The sequence below is a fragment of the Phlebotomus papatasi genome, chromosome 3, assembly GCF_024763615.1.
Source record: "Phlebotomus papatasi isolate M1 chromosome 3, Ppap_2.1, whole genome shotgun sequence".
Classification (NCBI taxonomy): Eukaryota; Metazoa; Arthropoda; class Insecta; order Diptera; family Psychodidae; genus Phlebotomus; species Phlebotomus papatasi.
In genome coordinates this window covers 70356384-70382357 of record NC_077224.1, presented here as the reverse complement: position 1 = coordinate 70382357, position 25974 = coordinate 70356384, and the positions used below count along the sequence as shown (strand labels likewise).

General features: G+C 36.5%; 1 protein-coding gene and 1 long non-coding RNA gene across 2 annotated transcripts in view; one reads left to right on the top strand and one right to left on the bottom strand.

Moving 5' to 3' along the window:
• LOC129808169 (glutamate receptor-interacting protein 1) overlaps positions 1-25974 on the top strand; it is a 36613-nt gene that overhangs the window by 5531 nt on the left and 5108 nt on the right. Inside the window, exons 2-5 of the mRNA XM_055857933.1 lie at positions 3505-3831; positions 7512-7702; positions 7791-8259; positions 24847-25939. Of these exons, the coding sequence (XP_055713908.1) occupies positions 3505-3831; positions 7512-7702; positions 7791-8259; positions 24847-25939 (2080 nt within the window). The remainder of the gene's footprint in view (positions 1-3504; positions 3832-7511; positions 7703-7790; positions 8260-24846; positions 25940-25974) is intronic.
• On the bottom strand, positions 17640-20736 carry LOC129808189 (uncharacterized). The gene is made up of 3 exons (XR_008752351.1): positions 20492-20736; positions 20397-20412; positions 17640-17758 (listed from the first exon to the last, which is right to left on the bottom strand). It is a non-coding gene; the product is annotated as an uncharacterized LOC129808189 (long non-coding RNA).

Genomic DNA, 25974 nt, shown 5'->3' with positions numbered 1-25974 from the left:
TTGAATCTAGTGTGTAGACACCATATCAGATTGTAAACATCATTTTCCTCTTTTAAAGAAAGGACATTTTAAAATTTTAGATCAGAGAAGAACTGTGATTTTTTATTAGAAAATTAGTAAAATAAGCTAATAAAATTTACAAGCTTAAATTTTAGGACAACATTTTCTTTTAAAGAAAACTTTAAAGTTTCTTTGACAGAACATTGAATTGTTTTTAAACTTTGGATAGAGCAGTAGGGGAGACCAGGGTACTTTTAGCCAGCAAATGAAGCTTTTTTTTCGCGCATGATTTGTGAAAAAATGATAAGGTTTGTCTAATATTTTTATGTTTCATAAGTAGCAATAGGATATTGGTTATATGAAACAGTGTAGTTCAAAGTTCTAAAATCCTTGACTTTTTCTAGAGAGGATAATGAAAAAAGTATTACACATTGGCTACACGTGCCTCGGCCTGGGTAGATATATCCACTTTTGGGGTACTAATTGCCACCAGTTTTCCAGACGAAATTTTAAACTGGAGATACCAAATACTATTTCGCTTGATGCACTGAAGCCCACTGATGCTAAATATGTTACTTAAATCCTAAAGAAAAAGGCTTTAGCCGACTTTTTATGACATTTTTGTAATTGCGGCAAAATTGATGAAAACATTCTGAAAAAATCCATTTCACAAATTGTTCATCCGAATGGCAATATTGCTTAGAATATCAATAGTACTTTTTCATCTAACAATTATCCATGTACTAGTGAAAAATTATTTATAGTTTTATCCCGCCACGGAAGAGTGGCTACATCTGCCCCGAGGGCTGTTTCAGTGTTTATCATCTTATTTAAAAAAAGGAGATAATTATTATTCAAGTGAAAAATATCTCTTAATTAACTTTATTAAACCAGAAACAAGGTAAAACCATGAGATTTTGACTAACAACTTAGAAAACCAAATGCTGGGCCAAAATTACACATCAATTGGTCACATCAAAATTACAATTTTGTACCCATTTTATAAAAATGCTTCTAAATTGTAGGATAACAGGATCAGACTTATAAATATTTCCGGGAATATGTGGATGTGTTCCTGCTTTCATTAAAAAATACTTTGCTCAATGTACATTTTAAGGGAAATGAGAAAAATCCACTGTCTACTTCTACCCCTGGCTAAGTGTACCCCGGTCTCCCCTACTTGTTCAAAGACTTAGCCAGAAATTATTAAATAAATTAATCTAAATTGTCCGAAAATGGGTATGGCCTCTACACACTACAAAAAATTATATCCATATTTGACCGTTTTTCCTATACAACTGTGGACAATTTGTCTCAATATGGATATAAATTTCTCTAGTGTGTAGGGGACATTAATCACATTTATAAACACTTTTTGGTTTCGATTACTTTTTTAAAATGTAAAGAATCTCAGCTAATTACCCAGACAGATGATTGTGCGTATTTATAAAACAAAAATATTTTAATACTGTTAATTATTTATTTAATAATTTCAATTATTGGTTATGTAATTTAATATTTAATTTAATTTAATTCAATTTTTAATAATCCTTTCCTTACCATAGTATTACACATCATACACAAATTGAATGATGATTTATTCCAGGACAATTGTTATCTAAATTTCTGTCCTGAATGTATTTTTAGTAACTTTAGTCTTTCAATTACCTGGATAAAATAGCCCGACAGAGATGGAAATACATTTTGTTGTTCTTTTCTCGCTTCGCAGAAAATCATGCAAACGGAAAATACAATACGACATCTCGTCGAATTTGTTAAAATTGGCCTTCATCCTTTCTCCTGATTTAAATTCTGGTTCCTAATGTGTTTTCTTTGATAGTTACTCTATCTAAATCAATTTGGTTTTTTATTGAATTAATGTAAAGAATTTAAATTTGGTGGCCGTTAAGACGCGTGTTTGGGAGTGGGCCCCCATGCCTCCATAATAAATATATTTTTTTCTTTTCAAAAAAAAAATCATCTATTAATCTGTAAAAAACTAATTCCAAAATATGAACATTCTATATCTCAAATATTCGTAGTACATTGACTGAATGGGTTAAAGGCTGAGTCCAATAGAAAATTAAAAATAACCACTAAAATTGCTTTTTATTTAAGATTTTGAGATATTCGGGAACTGGGCTAAACCTCGAGTATAAAAACTCCATTAGAATTAATTAAGATTCTTCAATAAAAGTATGAAGTTAGGTAGAATTCATTTGTAATCAGGAAAACCATTATATTTAGTTAGAGTAATCTTTGTATGATCTCTGAATATTAAGCTCGGGTAAAATGTAAGATATCAACCATTGGGCTTATCTGTATATAGGCACAATTTTGCTTTTGGTAGAGCGGTTTTACAGTTTCGTTTCTTTTCTTACTCCAATGAAAAAAGAAAGGAATAAAATTAAATATTACAGAGAGTTAAAGTTATTCCTGGTAAAAAATAAATTAGTGGCTAGAGTTGTGCTCTTGTATAATATTGCAGAATTTGTGTATTATATTCTTCTATTTTATTTTAAATTTTTCTATCCGTTGTTAACGTGTGTTAATGTCTCTAACATCGAGAGGGAGAATCATATGGGGCACAGTCTTGAAGATTTCTTCCTTGTAATGGAGAAGTCTGGTATGATCATTAGGAGGATCTTGACTCCGTTTCTTAAGTTGTTGGTACATTCCACCAGGAAACATTATTTCTCAAAGTGCTCACGCATCTCTAAACGATGTCTCTCATATGAAGATTCTCTATGAAAATTGTGACGCTCCATTTAATTCTTGGCCTCGCCATCCATATATTATGGCTTGAAGGCAAAATTGCAATTAAAATCAGTGAATTGGAACATGAAGACAGAAATTGTTTTGTCCTCAACGTTGGTAATATTTGAAAAGAAATAATATATAAATCAGAGTACAATTATTCAATGGTCATGTGGTAAAGTGTTGTAGTCTATCTTCTTATTCAATGGTCAGTAGATCAATGGTGATGACTATAATGATCATTTAAAACTGATTTTGCATACAGAATTGCATGATCGAAGCGATCGAATACCACAAATCTTTTTATTCAATGACGCAATTTTAATTGTAATGCTCTAATGATAATTTTGATTGATTGTACTGGCAATAATTTAATTAGTGTTGTAAAATAGAGTTTTACAGTCAATTTTATGACTGTAAAGAATTGAAAATTAGACTAACAAATTGCCAATGTAGACTTGTTGGGCGCCAACATAAGAAGATCCCTATATGAGGCGTCCCAAAAAGGTGGAAGAGGAAGAAACTGAAGAGAGCGGAAACATTAAAAGCATCAGTTAAATTTTCCTCTCATTCATTTGCAAGAAAATCCCATGACAAATTGCCACAAACATCACCAAATGCTCTCGAGATTCAGGCGGAGATCTATAGGGAATATGCTACACAAAACTTTAAAATTAAACTCAGCAAATAAACGTGCATTTCCTCTTTTTATGCCAAAAAACTGTGATTTTCTTGTCTAATCTTCAGGCGATCGTGCTATGAGTCCAGCACAGAGTGAAGATTCTGGATTGGCGGCAGATCGTGGAACAACATACGCCACGATATCTCTGCCTCGGGAGAATGCCCAAGCAATGGGTATACTCTTCCTGGACAGAGCTGATCTTACATATCCGCCCGTGATTGGTACACTCAATGCTCTAGGACCCGCAGCGGATTTCTTAGCACCTGGAGATCGAATCCATCAGATCGATGGGATCTCCACGATAGGACTCACCAATGAACACGTTATGAGTATCCTCTATCACGGCAATGGACCAGCAGTGGTGGAAATTGAATATTCCCTTCCAGAATACCGTAAGTATTTACAAAATAGACATTTTATTTTCAAATGAACTTGCGGGGGCGGTGTCTTGATCTTCAGTTGCGGAGGAAGTGATCATAAAATCTCTTGTAAACATTCATATTACATGCAACATTGCATTGAAGCAGGTTTTCCGAGTAATGATGGCTCTAATTTTCCTCAATAAGCGGTATTAAATATAAATCATGCAATGCAAGATCTTTAAGACTGAAGAAGTTATTTTACTGAAGTAAACTTCGCGAAGTGCTGGAACTTGTGAGTTAATTAAGATTTATAGTTTCTATGGATAAATTAACCTGAGAAATAATTGTTTTTTTAAAGAATATTTTAATTAGAAATTTGCAGAAAAATTCTATCATTGAACTGGTCCTTTATAGGCCTAAAACGCCTATAAGGCAAACAGTAACAGATTTAGGTTTCTGAGTCGTCAAAAGAGCATAAAGCAGTCTTCAGACCAGTCTATTTAGCCCAGTTCCTGAAGGTCTCAAAATCTTGAATAGCAACCAATTTTATTAGATTTTCAGAATCTAATAGATCATTTGCCTTTGATAATCCTTTGAAAATCTGCACTTAAAAAAATAGAGCAGTTAACCCATATAGCTTAGCCATGGGTTTGGAATCCGTATAAGGTAGCTCTGTAATGATGGAATCCATATCTCGAAAACAAAAATCCCGAAAGTCAAAAGCCCAAACAGACAAAATTCCGAAAGGATCAAAATCGTAAGTCCCTTTAAATCAAATCAAAACTGTCAAGACGGTTTTACTTCTTATTTTTGCTTTTGTCAAGAATATTTTGACCCATTTGGGATTTTCGATTTTGGGATTTTGATTGGGGCCTCTATGACCAGAAATATGTTTAACATTGAATTTTTCATGGTTGAAGTAAACTACTCTGGATTGGTTCATCGGTCCTAATCGGTAATGAATCGATAAAATACCAATGATTATTTTTTTAGCAGTTCAATAATATGAAAATGAAATATTGATTTCTGGTTTTCAGTGACCCCTTATAAGTTTATATTTCTCCAGAACATTTTTTTAAAAATTTTTTCCCCAGCTCCTGTGTTTTCCTTCAAAAATGTGTTATGGTTTATTTAGCAAAATGAACTTAAAGACTATCTAGCTGAGCGTTTCGTCTTTATACACTAATTATCGAAATTTTAAATGTGCAGGTTTTATAAGATTATTTTGAGGTTAAATAACGATTATGTGCGCTTCAAGGTTAAATGTCGAAGCATTTTAAAATTCACAGCCTTCACAGCTCACTATCAATTTGCAATTTTAAGATGGTTTTATGGCGATTTGTGAATTAGTTTTAATCTATAGTTTAAGTTTAATCTAAGTTGGAATGCAACAGAAGCTTTCCAGAAAGATAATTTAAACAGAGTTCTATCTTGGGAGATCAAGCATTTAGATTTTGAGTGTAACATAACCTTAAAAACGATGATCATCTCACAAAATAAAATTTCCAATATCGATTTAAAATTAAATTTCCAGAATAATTAGTACCTATATCTAAAATCGTTACTCTTAAAATTTAATCAGTATTTTGTGTTCCTTGAAATAAAAAGAAGAACTTTGAAACATGAACGCAGGGCACAAGGTATAATTTTCGTATACGTTCTTTAGATATTACTTTTAGTGATTTGAGGTTAAAATCTGCATATGAAGGTTAAAATGCATATAATCTTAAAAAAGGTCAAACTGAGTAGTAAAAGAACTTCGAGATTTTTTTTTATAATTTTGAATGGTTGGGTTTCAGTATAACGGTATGCAATTTAAAAATCCTTCGAAATGGAAAGTGGTCTAAATTTCAAATTAGTTTGTACGTTAGCGGAATTGATTTTTTTGCATTTTTTTTGCTTTTTCTTAAATTTTGTTTTAGAGGTTGCCTAGGCGGACATTTTGTATATAATCGAAAATATCGTTAAATAATTCTCAATAATGATTTTTCAATGTTGAAGGTTGCAAACGCTCTAGAGAGCATATTTCTCAACCGAATGATGTTCTATTTGGGCTCGCTGGAAAGGTCTTGAAATTTCTGATAAAACTGAATCTGCTTAAGTTCAAATCGGTATAGATAGAACCGATGACTAAGGGATAACTAATTTTTTTCCCTAAAAACAATTTTATTACTCCCACGACATTTTGGGGGATCTTTTGAGTGATTTGTGAATCGGTTTAAATCGGTAAACGGTAAATCATGCGAAAGTCCTCTTGACAAGTCACAAGTTCGAGCACTTTGCAAAGCTTGAGACGCTTTACCACTCCTTTTTAAAGTTGTTTAAGCTTTAGTTACTCTTCTTTTTTTTCTTTTTTTTTATTTTTGGATATATTTTACAGTTTTTTCAGGCGGACATTTCGTCCACAAACGAAAATATCGTTGAATCATTATTAATACCGGTTTTTCAAAGTATAAGAGATTAAAGAGGCTCTAAAGAATGTACAGTAGACTCTCTCAATTTCGGGCATATGGGACCGAAATGTCAGCCGAATTAGACAGAAATTCGGGCGACAAACTTTTTGAAATGCAACGATTTTTTATTCATGTGCATACAGATATTGAGTTTACACACTCATATATAACGTAAATTGCATGAAAATCTCTCAATAATGCAAAATCACATCAAAACTAAGACAAACCATGTCAAATTTGAGCATATTTGATTCATTTGATAATCATAATCAAACTTGAAAAATGACAACAAACTTTTTTCAAATGTAACCGCTGCCCGAATTAAAAAGTAGCCCGATCTTAAAAGAGCCGAATTTGCGAGAGTCTACTGTATTTGTCAATCGAATGAAATCGTGTTTGGTTTCGTTGAAAATGTCTTGGAATTCCTGATAAGCCTGAACCGATTATAATTGGTTAAGAACGGGTGATGAACCAATGAACAACTTTTGTTCGAATATCAACTGTATTACTTTTATGCTATTTAGTAGCGATCTTCTACTGAGAGAAATCCGAAAAAGTTAAAATAACATTTCGGAAATGTTTATTTTACCCTGCAGTATTGATCCAAAATCGGTGTAAATATTACCCTTTTTAGGTGTATTATGGGTTGAAGTTACCCTTTTCATGTTAATTTTACCCTTAAAAAGGTGTAAAATTAACATAAAAAAATGTTGACATATTTTTACACCTAAAGAGTGTTAAAGTTCTGAGGAAAAAATGTTAATCGTACGCTCTTTTTTCTCAGTGTATTCTATTATTCATTTTGATTTACTGATCTGTTCAAATTGGTTGTGAAATAGTTATATAGTAAATAATGTGAAATTATTTATATTGAGGAACCTTATAGCATCCATTTCGCAAAGCATGGACCGCTCTGTCATCTCTTTTTTTTATTAAATTGAAAATTACCAATTATTAGGTCAATTTTAAATAATTGTAAAGGGTCACCGATCTCAGGGCAACCTTGTTAATGTTTTTATTAAAATAAATATACAAAATATATAGATAACTTAAGGCAAAGTGATAAAAATTTTCTCATAAAAGTAATGTTGGGTTTTAAACAATTCTTTTACTTTCTCCTTGTTTGTCGTCTCTCTTCAAAACTAGACACATGCAGCGATGTAACGAAGAAAGATATTAAGAAAAGGATTAATGATGTTGCATCTATTTTTATTTCTTTGTTTTCCTTTTTTTCTTGCATCGTGATGATTTTTTCAGTGTCTCAGAACAGTTTGTGCGTGACAACGAAACTTGCTCAAATCACGGTCGAGAGGGAGAATGGTTGTCTGGGACTAACACTTCGTGGTGGTGGAGATTTTCCCTTGATCGTGACAAATATCCGACCACATGGTCCTGTCTACAAATGCGGCAGAATAAAGCCTGGTGATCGCCTTTTGCGTGTAGACAATGTAAGATTAAATCCCTCAAAGTGATTTTCCGAGAAAATAAAATTAAATTTTTCTGTTATTTATCTCGGGGGGCAATATCTCTGTGTAGGTCTCCCTCATCAACAAGACACTGTCGGAAGCACAGCAGATTCTCAAGTGTGGCCACTTATCGGGACTCACAAACCTGACCATCGAATACGATGTTTCGGTTATGCAGAGTGTAGAGTTCTCAATGGGACCACTCCTCATTGAAATTGAGAGATCGCCCAGTGACAAATTGGGCCTTGTGTTGAGCAACTCCTGTCCGAATGTCTATCAGCAGACACTGGATGTGACCAACGGGAAGATGGATGAGATCGCTCAAGCTGGTGTCTTCATCGCCAACATTATTCCCGCCACATTGGCCGATCGGACTGGTGCACTCTCAATTGGGGACAAAATTCAAAGTGTTGATGACACCCTCGTGGAAAACACCTCACTATCTCCTGAGGATGTTATGCAACTCTTGAATACCAACACAGATCGTGGCTTTACACAAATACAAATTCTGCCAGCTCATGCCATTGCCAGGCTCCGAGGTAAGTCTCTAGCCAAATTGAGATTGATTGATTTACCAATTTTCGCCAATTTTCACCCACCCACGATGGAAATTGTAACTCTCTTAAGTGCTTTTCTGTCACACAATTTTGTTACAATGTCGCTTTTAATTTTTTTTCTGCTCAATTTATAGCTTACGATCATGGTTGAGTGCCTAAAAAAACTTTTTATAATTGATTCTCATCTCTTTTTTTTTCAAGACAGTTTGATATTAATTTAATATTATTTGACGCTTTAAATCTTTCTTTACATTCCTAAATTGCTAAGTTATGGATTCGAAAACCTATTAGAGTTTTCAGTGAGATTCTGAACCAATAAAAACAATCTTTTGAAATAATCTAGGAGCCAAACTAAGTTTTCAGGAGTTAGAAGTCTATCGAACTCAAAGAGAAAGCAATAAAATCCTAAAATTGTTTACTTTAATAATATGAGTTGGAACCGAAACAAGAAGAGATATCGACTTCGCGACTTAGATGATCCTACTCCCCGCGATAAGTCATTAAGGTGATGAAAAGTGAAGATAGAAACTGAAAACCAATGAGAGAGCAATGTGTACAGTTCCCTAATTTTTCAATTTGTCACTGGGCTAGAGGTCAAGCGGTTATAAATATCGACTTTCGGTTTTCGATGACCCTCCCTCATTGTGTTATCACAATTAATATTAAAGTTTTAATACAATTCACATTAACTGTCGCTCATGAGCGGTTTAAAATCTAATTTCCATATTTGAATCATTAAATATTCAGAATTTAATCAATTTACTGATAAAAAGGTAGAGTTGTCCCGCAAAAATTGATTTAATTACTTAATGCATTTCACATTACATTTTAATGTGAAAATATTAATGTTTTAGATCAATTTAAAACTTTTTTTGGCAAATTGTATTTTTTCTAATTTTATTTCTAAAATTTTTCCAGTGATTTCTTTTTTGATAGGTTTTGGGGTAGTCCATGTGGACATTTCGTTCATAGATTTCTATGACCGAAAAATATTTGACATCGAATTTTTTTAGGTTAAACTTAAAATGCTTCAGAGGTCAAAAGGTCTTGAAATTTTAAAGTCAGCTGTATCGGTTCTAATCGTTAGTGAATCTGTGAAGTATTGTTTGATTTTTTCATGCCCCACTATTTTTACTTTGCGTCCCAGTGGACCACATTTCTCAACATATTTTCACGTTTTAGACGATTTCTGAGAAATTATGTCATGTTGCTTGTCCGTTTGTTCATCTGTTCGTCTGTCTGGTCGGCTATCGCCACCCCTAAAGGCGAAACGGTTAGAGATGGAAACTTAAGACTTTCGAACATAAGTCGACCATATGCCCTTCATTTTGGAGATTATCTGGGCGAACATTTCGCCCTTAGGGGAAAGTACTCTCCCTTCGAACGTTCATACATTCGAATAATGTGAATTTTATTTTATTTTTCCTAAGAGACATACACATGATTATCACATAATTATCAATAATTGATGATAAGCTAATTAATAATTATTAGAAAAGTGTTAGTGTCTTAGGAAAAATAAAGGAAAATTCACATTATTCGAAGATATGACCGTTCAAAGGGAGAGTACTTTCCCCTATACGAAAATACCGTTGAATTATTTCTAATATCGGGTTTTCAAGGTTAATGGTTAGAATAGTTACAATGGCTCTAGATAGCGTATTTATCAACCGAATCAATTTTATTACTCTTAAAACTATTTTGAGTGTTCTTCTGAGTGATTTAATGACGGTTCAGATCGGTTGAGAACCGGTGAATGGTAAATGATGCCAGAGTATTTCGCCAAACATAGGACGATTTGCCCTCCCCCCCCCCTTCCGCTTTTGTTTAATGGTAGTATATATCTTTTTGTCTTAGACGTCAAAGAGCAAGAGATATTACCATTCGGTCTTCACCGACCCCCCTGTCGAATGATCAATTTTATTCGAAATCAGCTGGATGTAAAGTTTGTCCATTACGCCAATGATTTCCAGTTATTGGTTTCCAAAGATTTTTTAACCAGTGTAACTGGGTAGTAAGGGCAGAATCACATTGACAATAAAATGTTCGCCGTAGCCTCACCGTATTTCGTTAATTTACGCTTTTTCATTGCAATTCTTACGCAAATTTTCCATTACCGTTGTTTCGGCTCCGTTCAGCTAGAGAGCCGAAGCAAGAGGAAGAGAATAGTCCGAATCCGGTCAGACTATTCCCTTCCTCTGATAAGAATATTCTTGGGAATTCTGGGGAATTCGTTCTCCTTTCGGACTGACTCTCGGCTGTTTTCACGGCCTCTAGTAACGGCTCTTTCGAGCCACCGGGCTTAAGGTAGTGATGCCCCCTTGTATAGGCTACCCCCGGAGGTGCCTCGAGAGAATTTTAATTCGAGATCAGGAAATAAATTTCCTAACCTCGCAGTTCGGCAAATAAATGCCTCTGGAGAATAAATCCCTCAACAGGAATTTACCCAAGAAATATTCTTGAAAATCTGCCTTCGATCGTAAGGCTTCTTGAGGAGAAGCCGCTGTCCTTATGGCAGTTGGAGCCTATTGGCCGCTGATAGATTTTAGGCAAACAGTATTGCTGATGAATCTGGGCAAAGGGAGATGCAATCTGTAAATAAGCACCACTTACTTTCGTGCTGCTGAACTGTAGTAAAACTCCGATAGCTGGGATATTGCGATCTGATTTATTATTGAAAATTTTTACCCTTTTATACAAAAATCACTTTCTCCCACTTTCACTTGACAAAATTCTATGTGCGTCATTACCAAAAGTGCAATTCTTAATTGTAACAGAAAAATGTGCTGACCGATGCTGACACAGAGTGTGAATGCACTAGAGTCATTGACTTTACCCGAACAGTTGTCTTATTGACCTGATTTTTCATTATCTTTAGATGCTAATTTCTCTTAAACTAGTGGACCAAATGATATTAGATCTAGCTTATGGGATTCCTTAATATCTCTATAATGGTGTGTTTATCCTACTTTTCTAGTTTATGTTCCCATTTCTCTACAATATCCCTGTAAAGTTAGGCATGTTTTGATGTTTTAATGATGAAATGATTCGTAAGACTAAAGTAAAACTTTAATATTTACTATAATTTTAATATTTAAATTGATCTTTTTCTTGGAATATTGTAATTAAAGGACTCAAGAATTAGTTGGTATAGTTTAAATGTATAAAATATTAAGGAAAGTCTTAGAAATTAGCCCATTAAAATTGTCTATTTTATGAATGTTTGGTATAAAATTGGCTCAAACTATCCCCTAGTTTTTAGCTAAACTATAATGGTTTAAGATGTAAAATCATGTTCGACTATTAGTTTGTATCTCTAAAAAGTTGGAAAGAGTCCTTAAAACCTTTTATGATATTTCATATCCTTAGAAAGCATAGGTAACCTTTTGCGTGTTATTAGATTTTTTCATCTTTGGATAGGCCAAAATATGACAAAATTTAAAGTGAAAATTTTAGTGTCCTTGTAAGGAATGAAGGATTCTTACATATCAATACTAGTAATTTAACTTCTTAAAATTGTCCAAGAACGTATTAAATTTGAATTTTTTGTCTAATCTACCTAAAAAGTGGGAGTTACAAATTTCACTAATTTAATAGCAATTGAAGGTGCATGTTCATCTTGAACAACCGTATTACCTTATCTCATACTCGGTGGCACTAGGTGACACTGCGTGAAAATAATAAAAGAAAGTTAAAGAAATAAAAGGAAAATTCAATAAACGGTGAGCAAAACAAAACTGTAAGAGAAATTAATCGTAGTTTTCTTTTTCTTTGCTCACCGTTTATCGAATTTTCGTTTTATTTCTTCAATTTTCTTATATTATTTTCACCTAGTGCCACCGAGTATGAGATAAGGTAATACGGTAATCGAGAATTTTCGTAATAAATTGCAATGAAAATACGTAAAATAACGAAATACGGTGAGCATTTTACTGTCAATGTAATTCTGCCCTAAACCGATATATACCTATTAAATACGAAAAAAAAATTCGGTGGCCACTCTATATCATTGGTTCTAGAATTGTAGCATAAAGCTACGTGCTGTGACCTTCCCTCTTAACATAAACTTCATACAAGTTTTGTTACAAAAGATAATAGATCTTCCTTTCAATAAATTTCGCCCACATGCTAATATCTAACAGATAATTTGCTAGTTTGTTTATTGATTTGAGATGTTAATTTTTATTTTACTGCTCGAATAATACAACAAATTCTCATCAGATAATATTTAATCTATCATAAAATCTTATCCCAACATTTCTGCCTCTTCATGATGTTTTTTCTTTTCTTTGGAACTCATATGAGTGTATTCCCCATCGATTTACGCCATGAAGTCAATAATAAATCATAAATCTAAATCTGCATTAGTAAAGGAAAGCTCTGTGTGTACATGAGTTTGCTTAATGAAGTGCAGAGATGGACAGGAACTCAAAATAAATAACCGTCACTCGGTGGAAAAGCACAAACAAACATTTCAAAGTGGAGATTTACTTTTTTTCACTCATGGGTTTTCTTCTCAATTTTCCTCTTCCTTGGGCTTCTTGTTGATGATGCGGCATCAGTGGGGCGATGGAAGACGGATTTTCCGAGTGAGATGAAAAATATTGGGTGGATGAAGTTGAGAGTGAAACGGCAATATATGAATTGTGGGCGAATATTTTTAGAGACAATCCGTGACAGCTGCATGCGTAAGATGGGGAGCCAATAAAACGGATGTACGACACACTCTCCTAAGAGATGACGACGATTCCGACGCGTCTCAATGTGGAGCTCAATCATTTTGCTCATCTTTTTCCTGGTATTTCCCTAATTATCTCACCTATTGTGGTCATTATGATTTTCCATGTTCTTTGATCTGGCTTGAACTTTGCTGAAGTGTTTCTTGCAACTGAATGACCACGAATGGATCTTAAAAACATCGTCGAAATGTATTTGACAGATTCAGGGGTTCAAATTTGCTATGTCAACCTAATCAAGTCTACTAGCTTCAGATCTAAGGCTTAGCTATATGGCTTAATTGCTCCCTAATTTATTATCAATTACAATTTTTTGTAAAAATGTTACTTAGAATTGGGTTATTAAAGATAAATGACCTATTAGGCTCTCAAAAAGCATTAAAATTGCTCGCTATTTAGGATTTTGAGACCTTCGGAAACTGGGCTAAACCTCTAGTTCTAGTTAGGTTTAGGTCCTTGACAGACTTAGGACTTTAGCTGAGAGAAGATCTAATGGAAATTAATGGAAATAATAGCCGTACTCACTATGGCGTTGTTATCTCGTAATCTCCGTAATCTGTTATCTTGTTATAATTTTTCATTTATAAAATACATTACGAGAACATAACGAGATAACGAGATAACGATATTACAAGATAACAGCGCCATAGTGAGTACGGCTAATGTAATTTAATCATTATATTGAATATTATTACGTTAAACCACCCCTCGGGAGATCTGACAATAGCATTATTAGGCGGCTAATGTGAGAGGAATAAAGGATGAGAATTGGTAGGTTCGATCGTCGTTTAAGTTAGCAATAATGGTTTCATAGGTCGAACGCCAAACATTATTTTGTTTGAAAAACATAGTGAAATTGAGAACATAAGTATTTCATAAACAGAATCTTAATTTTGCCAATATTAATTCTTGAAAATACCCTAGGTTAGGACCAGTTAACAAATACACTTCCCAAATTAAGAATCTCGTTTGTAATAAGTTTATGTGGGCTCATCTTTGAGTTTTCTTGTGTCATTTAATTTGTATATATCTAAGAGTAAGGGCCCATTCGAATGGGCTATTTCCCGAACAAGAAGGGGCGCAAAGGCATCTTCCCCCTCATTTAGAAATGAAGAAAATAAAAAAGAAATCTTTTGCCTCACGCCTTCTCACAACGTTCCTCATAAGCACATTGCACCTTTTCCCAAATAGACGCTGGCAATACCGGGAAAATATGGGGCTATTTTTGGGTCTAAAATGAAGAAAATTCCACACAAATGACTAAACTTAATGGTGTTGGTTTCTTTCTTTTTCATTTGCTATTTTTTCCACTTTGCACATTGTCTCCATGGCGGGCGGAAGATTAAAACCATTTGGATTGCTCTCTCTCTCTTGGAGTTTCCAAAACAAAATACTAATTCATCCAGCTGCTTTTACTCCTTTTGCCCCATCCTATCTATTTCTGGTGGAAGAAAGATTGGCTGATTCATTGGGCAACTTCCATTTGGGATTTCAGCTGTGATAGAAATATAATAGTTTTTCCTTAAGATACTCAGATTAGTCCAGAGAGAGAGGAATTGGCATTACTAATGGGAATTTCTTCGGTTGGCCACAAATTCCCGAAATTTTCATGGGATCTGCTTGGATTACCTCAAGAATTGTGGAATGATTTTCTATATTTGTGTTTCTGCATCTTCCGCGTATCTTTGCTGGAATGATGCATAAATCAGTAATAAGATTAGATCACTTTATTGTAGGTGAGATTCTTGCTGTGAATCACTTAGAATAAATAAAGAAGAATTCAGTAAAATATCTAGATCAGAGAGAGAGTCATGTAAAATAACCAGAGTTCCGGGGTAAGCTTTTCAGCCTAGCACTAACATACAAAAATTTATGCGTGATTTATCATACACCTTTAATTGAATTGCGAACGGAGGAAAGATCACATGTACATCTGGATTCTGGAAAACATTTACAATTCTTTTGTAGCATTTTACTGATCTTCTCAAATCCGAAGATCTGAAAGTGTACGATCATCTGACCCCTTTCAATTGTCGACTTGAATTGAAACTTGAAACATATTGCACTTCGGAGTATCCCTCATCTCTGAAGGGGTGTTTGGTGTTAGACGTGTTTGTTGAATACGGTTGGAACAGGTCCTGTTGAAACTTGTCCATTTCTGAACCAAGAATATATAGCAGGGACTGGGACTGGAATGAACTTTTGCTGTTATCCAATATGGCGGTTCTTGGTGATATGCGACATTAAAAATACTCAATTTGGGTTATCACAAAAGGTTTTATTAGGTGAGATTCTTAACAATCTCACCTACTATAATCCTAACAAAATTTCATGTCGTCCGATCGACCTCAAATTTGGCCAAAATGTGTTTCGCCACTTCCTGATTCCGAATATATATGTGGCTAAGTTACGTTCCCGGCCGGCCGCTCTTTGGAGCTTAATAGCTCCTAAACTAAAAAAGATATCGACTTGCGGTTTTCGGCAAAGGTTATATATCGGGTGAAAATTGCAACTTGGTGCATAGACCCCCCACCCCCCACCCCTCCTTCCGCCATTTTGAAGACCCCCCTTTTTTTGTTTTCTCAATAGCTCCGCCCCTATGGCATCGAGCGGGCTCAAATTTTAGTATGTTATAGCTGGGCCTTAGAGCTTTCCATCAATACCAAACTTAAGGTCCCCCGACCCCCCTGACCCGAGCTATAAGGGTCCAAAAAAAAATTCTTAAAATGGCCATAACTCCGGTTCTAATTGTCAGAATTTAAAAAGTGAGGGCTTTTTGGAAAGCTCTCGTGAAATGCCACTTCCCCTTCTAACATCGCAAGTTCATAAAACCACCGCTAGGGGCGCTTTTTTTAAAAAGAAAATTTTTAAATCTTAAAAGTTAAATAACTCAAAAATTCCATTGTGCATCGGGCTGAAAATTTAGTATGTTGTAGCCGTTGATTATACCTATCAAACAAAAAAAACCTTAAGTCGATCTAAAACCCCTGACCCGAGCTATAAGGGGTCAAAGTTCGAACATTGACCGGCCTCTATCTCCGGTTCTAATTAACATAGCGACCTAAATTTTACCTTTTTGGTTTCGTCTCGATGAGCACTTTCAGATGGAAGTTCAAAAAGTCACCATAGGTGGCGCTGTGATAGCGTCAAAATTCATCGAAATTCAAAGTCACTTTTCTCAAAAACGGCATTGTGCAAGTTAATGAAATTTTAGTATGTTGTAGTCCAGTCTAGGACGTTTCCAAATGGTGCGTATGCGCGCTGTGGTTTCAATAGAACCGGAGATATGAGGGGTCAAAGTTCACGAAATTCAAAAAATCATATCTCCGGTTCTATGTGACCGATTTTGATGAATGAGGGCTTAAACGAAAGATCTCACCAAATGCTACAACTTTCTAGAATATTTGAACTTCGTGAGACCAACACCAGGGGCGCCACAGTCGAAAAACCAATTTCAATACCACATAACCTCAATTATCTCGACTGTCGCTAAACCGATTTTGATGATTACTTCGACATAATTGTAGAGCACATTTGTCTCTACATTTCGTCCATACATCATTTTCCACTCAGACTACGCTATCACTCCGATTTTGCCGTTTAAGTGTGAAAAAATTGATTTTTCCAATAATAACGCTTTGAAATCACTCAGATGCCAATTTGACTGCCTCTACTCCACAAAGACACTTAAAATAGGGTTTTAAATGGAAAGTCCCACAAAATACAACAATTCTTTGATATAGTTGAAGTTCAACAAATGACTACTTGGGGCACTCTGGATGAAAAAACGAGTTAAGAAACAAAAAACCTCGATTATCTTGGCTTCTGAGTAATCGATGAGATCATGTTCTATGGGAAAATTATAGAGAACATTCTGGTCTACATTTCACCCATATATCACTTTTCTGTCAGTTCATCCAAATCCTTGATATTTTGGTTTAAATACAAAATTTGTATAATTTCACGAATTTGATTCAAGATAACTGAATGGCGTCTCCCAACTTCAGCTCCAAATCGAATTTGCATGCACTCCGAGTTAGCTCACGTTAAGAATCTCACCTACATAAGCCGGTTAGGATTATCTGTCCCTTTAGTTTGACGATGATGTCGCATATTGGTTCACTGGGAGGCGAAAGAGGACTAACTGCACTCTTTGCGCCTTTTTATACATTGGTTTGCTATAAAAGTTTAGGGAGCAATATTTCATAAATTTCAGTTATATGTCATATATAACACCATTCCCTTTTTCAAAAGCCTTTTCCTTCATTTTTTTACAAACTAACAATGGTTGGTCTCCCATGCTTCGAAAATCAAACAATAATTCAATGATACATCAATCTTCTAGGTGGACGGCGGATCCTATCTGATTTTCGAGCGAAACCTTGGAAAGGTGAATCTGAGTCGCTCTCTTCTGACTCTGCTGTACTAAACTTCGAATTTGAGGATGAGGAATCATCTACTTCAATTATTTCCTCCCCCTCTTCAAAAATGAAAGAATATTTCTGGGGAATTTTTCCCTTGTGAATTTTAATCTGATCTTCGTGGGCCTGGATGATTCTATTTTCAACTGCAATCATATATCTTACTTTACTTAAAATTTTGAATATTTTTCCAGGAACCCACTTTGCAAAATCTTTACTTGTAATTCTGTATAAAATGTTATCGTTAACTTTAAATTTTTGTTTAATGTTTTCAAAAGTTACTTTTTTCTCCTGTCTAATACTACCCTTTACTTTACTCGAATTCTGAAAAAGTGGATTAATAATGTTAGTCTTATTTCGTGGAGAAAAATTAAAAACTAATTCCGCCGGGGAAATCTGTGTAGCGGTAGTTGGTGTCTGATTATATCGCGACATGATATCTCTCAGAATTTGCGACAACTTATGCGGAGGAGCACTGCCCGTTCTAACCATCTCTTTTCTTAAAGAATTTTTCATAGTTTGTACGGCACGTTCACACAAACCATTGCTCTGAGGGTGATACGGTGGGCTTTTTCGCACAAGAATGTCCGTACCATGACAGAAGTTATTGCAGTGTTCTGAAGCGAACGGTGGGCCGTTATCGGAGACGATTTCGCGAGGAATTCCCATTCGAGAAAAACAATCACTTAACATATCCTCGACACTCTCAGCTGACGTATTGTTCATGAGATATAAATCTATCCATTTGCTGTAGCTATCGATAATAATCAAGACTGATTTTCCTCCGAAGTGAAAAAAATCCAGGTGGATCCTTTGAAATGGAACTTGAGCCTTTTTCCAGGGAACCAAATTTGATGATTTAGCCCTCCCAGTTATTGCACATTCCTCACATTGACCCACAAATTTTTCAATGTCTCCCTCCAACCCTCTCCACCAAAGCAATTGTCTTGCTACCATTTTCATGCGAGTGATTCCTATATGAGTTTCATGTAGGATATAAAGCATCTTTCTACGCAACTTCCGGGGGATCAAAATCCTATACCCATAGTAAACGCAGTCATCTTCAACAGATAGGGATAACCTGAATTTCCAGTAAAATTTTTGCACGTCCGAGAGATTCTTAGGATTTTCTGGCCATCCATTTAGGATTATTTCTTTTAATTAATTAATTTCTTTTAATTGCCTTAATTATTTCGTAATTTAGGGGACTTTCTCGCGTGTGGAATATTCCCACACGAATTTCTTCTTGTTCATTGTCTTCTTCAAGCGGTAATCTTGAGAGACCATCGCAATTACCCTGCGACTTACCCTTTCTGTATTTCAACTCGCAATCAAGGGATGAGATTATCTCCTGCCAACGCAGCATACGTGGAGATAAAAGGATGGAGGTTGATTTTTTAACATCAAAAATCGAGATTAAAGGACGGTGATCTGTGTATATCACAAATTTGTGCCCATAAAGAAATTTATAGAATTTTTGAATAGCAAAAATTATCGCTGCCGCCTCCTTGTCAAGCTGGGAATAATTTTTTTCCGCGGGTGAGAGAGTACGAGATGCATAATAAACAGGACGTTCCTCACCATCTTCACAGATGTGCGATAAAACCGCACCCAGCCCGTCAGGTGATGCATCAGCCGCTACCACTATAGGTAACGAGGGATTGAAATGAGTCAAAATTTGCTCATCACAAAGCAACTTCTTACACCGTAAGAAACATTGAGAATGTTCTTCGGTCCATTTGAGTTTCTGACCCTCGCGATTTTCGGTCTTTAAGAGATTGTATAGTGGCTTGAGCTTGTTAGCCAAATCTGGTATGAATTTGCCATAATAATTGACAAGACCCAATAGCGCTTGCAATTGTTTCAGTGTTTTGGGTTGAGGTGCATTTTCAAGTGCCCTCAATTTTTCTGGATTGGGTTGGATTCCCGATTTCGAGATCACATGTCCCAAAAATTTGATAGAAGTTTCGAAAAACTTGCATTTATTCAAATTAATTTTAACATTATGCTCTTCAAGCTTTCCCAAGACGTCCCATAAGATGGCTTTTACCCCCTCCCGAGTTTGCCCATAAACCAGGATATCATCCAGGTAGCAAACAACTCCTTGGACATTTCCTAACAATTGGTCCATGAAACTTTGAAAAATACTCGGAGCGGAAGCAACTCCAAAAGGTAGACGCTTGAATCTGAAGAGACCCTTTAGGGTGTTAATGGTGAGAAATTCCCTTGAATTTTCTTCAACCATAATCTGTTGGTATGCCCCTTTTAAGTCGATTGAACAGAAAATTTTCCCTGTCCCTAACTTGGCCAGAAGATCATCTATTTGAGGTAAAGGGTAATGTTCCTTCTCCAGGAATTTGTTGATGGTGACTTTGAAATCCACACATATCCTGATTGCATCCCCTTTTGGAACCACCACAATCGGACTTGCCCATTGACTGTGTTGCACGGATTCAATTACACCCCCCTCCCTCAATTTTTCCAATTCATCACTCACTTTATCGCGAATATGAAAAGGTATCACGCGTGATTTGAAAAAAATTGGTTTAGCATCTTCTTTGAGATGAATTTTCGCTGTAAAATTCGCGATTGGATTTTTATCCTCATTATCAGTTACGCGGGAAAAAGTTGATTTAATTTCTTCAATGAAATTCTCATCAATTTTGGCCACACCATTCGGATCAAAAGTACTGATTATACCCTCTTGCCATTTGGGGAACAATCTGTACAGCCATTCCCTACCGAGCAATGGTAAAGATCTTCTCTTAGCAGCGATCACGTACAAAAAGAGATGTTTAGATCGAACACTCACCAAGAATCTTCCTTTAAGATCAACCGGATCTCCATTGGCAAGCATAAGATTCAAATCAGTGGGCTCCAGTTGCGCATCAGGAAAAATTTCTCCGAAAACATCATCACCAATCACCGATACCACCGCCCCAGTGTCCACTTCGAAAGTTACCTCTTTGTCGTTTACTCTAATAGAAAGAAGCATGGGGTTAGTATAAGTGTTAGTTGATGACGTCGAATATAGAGAAAAAAGATTGTTAATCTCACTCGTTCCTGCACTGCTCCAGCATACAGATGCCCAATGTCCTCTCTTCCCGCACACACGACAAGTAGAATTGGCTGCTTTGCATTCTCCTTTTTTATGACTTAATCCGCACCGGTTACATTGTTGTCCACTCTGGTCCGTTAAGCCTTTGGATTTGTCTCGTTGCTTCTTTCCGTCCATGTGGCGTGATTTTCCATGTGGCTGCCTCGTGGTCGATGATTTTTTCCGTGACCCATCAGCATGCTCAACCGCGTGTGTAGGTATTGCAGATCCTCCCATAGACTGAATATTCCGTCTTGCACGAAATTCCGCAATACAGATGTCTTTCGCTCTCTCCCAAGTCAGTTCAGTCTGAAGAATTAGCTTGGACTGAATCTGTTGGTCATTTATTCCACTGACCAATCTGTCTCTTAGAGCTTCCTCTAAGAATGATCCGAAATGGCAATCCTGTGAGAGACTTTTGAGTTCTACGATGTAATCTTCTATGCTCTCACCGTCGTGACGAAAACGCATGTTGAATGTGCATCTATCCGAAATCACGTTGTTTGTCTCTTTGAAGTGCTTCTCGAGAATTGTCATCACCTCATCGTAACTTTTGTCTTCGGGCTTCTCTGGAGACAATAATGAGACCAATTTTGAGTAGCAGGTGGGCCCCATCAAGGTGATAGCAATGGATAATTTGCGACTATCCTCGATTCCGCTTCCAGATATCAGATGATTCATGCGATTCCGGTAGTGTGTAAAATTTTCACCGGGCATGTAAGCCTCAATTGAGCCAATGAGTGTAGACATTTTTGGCTTAATCTGCACACTCACATCCACTTCACTACTTTCACGATTGAATTGTTCTTGAACAGATTCACTACTGTTTGATTCGTGATCAGATTCACTACGTTTTAGTTCGTCGCCAGTGATATGCGACATTAAAAATACTCAATTTGGGTTATCACAAAAGGTTTGATTTAGTTTGACGATGATGTCGCATATTGGTTCACTGGGAGGCGAAAGAGGACTAACTGCACTCTTTGCGCCTTTTTATACATTGGTTTGCTATAAAAGTTTAGGGAGCAATATTTCATAAATTTCAGTTATATGTCATATATAACACTTGGCAGTCTGGTTTATCTTCTGACGACTGACCTTGCACTCCTTATTATTAAGGGCATCTTTTGTAGTTGATGGCGTGATCTCCCTTGAACGTATTTTGCAGTTCTCTCGCGGGTCGTCCTCGAGCAGTCATCACGTCGGTGATCTGCGAGGCGCTAAGTACATCTGGATTTGTGTCCATATCTTCACGAGACATGACCAAATTGCTAGCAGTTAAAGCACTGCGATAGGTTACGGAATTGAGACCATTAGACTTGGAATCCATCGATCTTGAGAAATAGTAGTTTCCTCATTTTTAGAATGAACGATAAAGCCATCGTCTTGGATGTGGTTGGTTGTGAACCTCACTACTTTCTGGACTTTTTCTTCTTGGGCAATGACAAGATTCTTGATCTCCTACTCATTGTATCCGTATATTCTTGAAAGGAAAACCGTGAATGACTTTTTATTTTCCTCCATGAATGAGTGGAATGGTCAAGTTCCTATTTTCCGGAGACGGTCGAGTAACGGTCGATGCGTCTTGATGGTCTTACACTTGACAATACTTTTTGTGTATTCTGTCCTACTTGTTCACCTTGAGTTGGAAGTCCCTGATGCCGCTCTTGAGGAACTGTTTCTTGAGCTGCATGGCGTTGTCATGAATGAGGATGATGGTCATTGTCTTTATGTCGATCTCGGTCATCCGCTCATCGTCGCGTCGTCTGAGTCGTCAAAATCAGATACGGTGGCAAAACGGTTGACCGTCGGTACCGAGGCAGGTTTAGGAACTTTTTTCCCTAAATTGTGGGAATAAGCCGACGTTAAGTGCAATCAACAATAGGGAAAACCGGAAGTCGTCGGGAAGAGATAATCACTCAGGGAAACACATCAACTATCTCCAGAACTTTTGGCTCGGTTTCCAAGCCTTCATCAGTGGCTGGAGCAAAAAGAAGCCGTTTTTTTTTTTGGATCTTTAAATCAGTGACGATTTTTATAATAACTCACTCAAGTTTTGCAATCTTTCTCTGAGACTCGTTCAGGGTTTTGGTCAGGATTACACCAGGACAACCGTCCGTCCGTTCGTCCGTCGTATAAGCGCTTCTGGAGAGAGAATGGGAAGAGCTATTGACAAACGGTTTTCGGCAAAGGTTAAATGTCGATGATCGGCTAGAAGTAGGTGTTGCTTAGTAATTTTGTTTTCTCAATTACTAAGCTCCTATGGCATCGATAGATCTCAAATATTAGTATGTTATAGCTGGACCTAAAACATTTCGATCAATACCAAACTCAATGTCCTCCGACCCCCGTGACCCTAGCTATTAGGGGTCAAAAATTGAATTTTTAAATGGCCATATCTCCGGTTCTAATTATCGGAATTCGAAAAAGGTTGGTATTTTGGAAAACTGTTGTGGGGTACTACAACCTTTGTGACACTCCAATTTCATCCGATTTAATCGAAGGTTCGATTAATCGAAAAATCGATTCTCGTTTAATCGATCTCGAATATTTCGAAAACTAGACGATGCTTTTTCTTTAAATTTTAGTATGTTGTCATTGAGTTCGAGAGCTTTCCAACTGTGGGTCGCACTCCTCCCTCGATGGTCCGTGATCCCTGCTATAATCAAAAATGTCTTGACCTGACTGCATTTTCGGTGTTTACGATGCGGTTTCGATGAAATTTTAGTATATATATTGTATATGAGATCGAAATCTTTCTAACGACGGATCCCATCCGTTTCCACACTAACCCACTGTCTACCGACAGATCGGACTCCTCTTATGTTTATTAACCGATTTCAATGAACTTTTTTTTCTTTCGTTGGCCTTCTGCACTCGGACTATTTAAAATAGAGCAGAGGCGTGCAAGAAGCGTTGAAACCGAATAAACGTCAAGTGAAACATGTACGTCAATATGGTCAAAACGCTGCTATAACAAACTTATTTTGACGTTAATTCGGTTTCAACGGTTTTTGCACACCTCTGAAATAGAGCATTACCAGTGATAAGTCCAGAGAAGCTTATGGTAGCTGAGATTCTTCACAGGTGACCTCGAAATATAACTCGGGGTGCTTGCAACCCGGAATGCGTGAAAATTCGATTATGAATTGAATTTTGGGAGTAAAGAATCGCGTCGAGCGAATTTAATCCATTTCGATGGCCGAGAACAGTTTAATCGACGCGATTCTTTACCCATAAAATTCAATTTACAATCGAATTTTCACGCATTTAGAGTTGTAAGCACCCCGAGTTGCACGCAGTCCGAGGTCACCTGTAAAGAATCTCAGCTACCATAAGCTTATCCGGGCTTATCACTGGTTTTTATCATCGCTGTTTTGTTTATAGGATCTCTGCAAACGATTCCTCACAAAAGTGTGTTAAATTTATTAGAAAATAAAAAATTTAGGATACGAACGATCTATGATATGAAGAGGTACTTCCACAAAGATTTACAATTCTTACGGCGTTATCACACTTGCACAATTTTAATGTGATTCACATTAATTGTCGCTTGTAAGCGTCCAAATATGTTATTTGTGTCTTTGAGTCACTTAATATTTGGGGTTTTTCTATTTATTGATAAAGAAGTGGACTTGGCCTGCAAAAATAAGTTTAAATGTAGCTAACGCACAAATATTTTTCACATTAAAAAATTAAAGAGAAAATTGCATTAATTTTTCGAATTGATGCTATAAATCAATTTATATTAAATTTTGCTGGCCAAGTCTACCTTTTTATCAATAAATAGATCAAATTTTGAATATAAAATGATTCAAACACACAAATTATACATTTGAACTCTCATCAGCGACAATTAATGTGAATCATATTAAAATTTTAATGTGGCAAGTGTGATAACACAGTAATTGCTCTATGATACAAGTACCTTGGATTAAAATCCCCTTTAAGGGTCATTTAGGTCAGCAGGAATTTATCTGGCATTAAATGTACTCGAATTGCGTCCAGTGCGCTTCACTGTACTCAGACGGGTCTTAAGCGGATATATCCCCGACTTTCACAGTTATAAGTTCGAGTCTCGCCCGATGCAAATAATTGAATATTTAAGGAAACTTTGGGAGCACGAAAAAAGCATCCCTTACTGCGGGAAGGGACTTCTGGGCGGTTTACAAATGGACATTTAACATGATAGCATTGTAACAAATATCCTGATCCAGATACGTTTAAAAATAATAATCTGGAGAAGCGAATTTGTTTTCCTCTCCTACCCTGGGATGATTCTCTATTATGTTAACTGGCTTCCATTTCCTTCCAGGACTGCAACAACAGAATGGGAACAGTGCCAAATATGGATTCAATACTCTTGAATCACGCAAAATGCGCCAAAAGAAATTTATGAGGAAGAGTTCATTGCCTCTGCTGGAGAGTTCCGGGAGTGGTGGATTAGTGTCTGGAAGCATTGGTCTCTGTCGCTCTGAGACGGTTCAAGTTGTCCTGGACTGTTCACAAGGATCCGGAATATGCCTTGGTGGTCCAAGTCCTTGTAGTCGTGGCTTTGTTATTGCTCAGATCATCCCAGATTCTGTGGCTGATCGATCTGGATGCATTCAGAAGGGTGATCGTCTGCTGGCCGTCAATAAACTCTACAATTTGGATGTGACGACTGTGCGTCAGATCCTAGGAGACATTGGGTATAAGAATTTGCATCAGAAAGTGGCACCAAATTGGGTTGAGGTAGAGATTGAGTTTGATATGTCAGATTCCGTGATACCCTCCAGTGGAGTCTTCAATGTGAAGCTCCCGAAGCATCAGGAACGCAGTGAATTGGGAATAACCGTAAATGCTACAAATAGTGGTGCTTTTATAATAACTGATGTGAAGCCGGGCAGTGCAGCTCATCGGACAGGTTCCCTTAGAGCTGGTGACATTCTTCTAGCTGTGGATTCTCAGCCTCTGCAGCACTACAATGTTGATGCTTTGCTCAAGGAGAACAAGAATGAATTTACGACACTGACCATCAAGAGAACCTGCCTTCCGGACTTCCTATTTGATGCTCAGTATCGGAATAATTTCATCTATAGCAGCACTGAAACGAGGATTGCAGATAACAATTCACCCTCTTCCTATGGCTATGCAGGTACAACGAAGAGGAATAATGATGCGGGAAGGAGTGAACAGAAACCCAATTCGGGAAATCAAACGGATTTTTATCAAATGGAAGAGAATCTAATGGGGAATGGATTGATGACTATTCGAAGACCTCCTCTTTTTGCAAATTCCCTCAGTCACATGGAACTTGGTCAAATGGGAAATTCTACCCTAAAAACGGACAATAATCCTTCGGACATCATTGAAGATCCTTTTGTGGAAATGGAAGGGTATCCTGAATACTTCCAGACCTATTACAAGTAAAACCGTTTTCATTTTGCTTAAATTTTTCTTT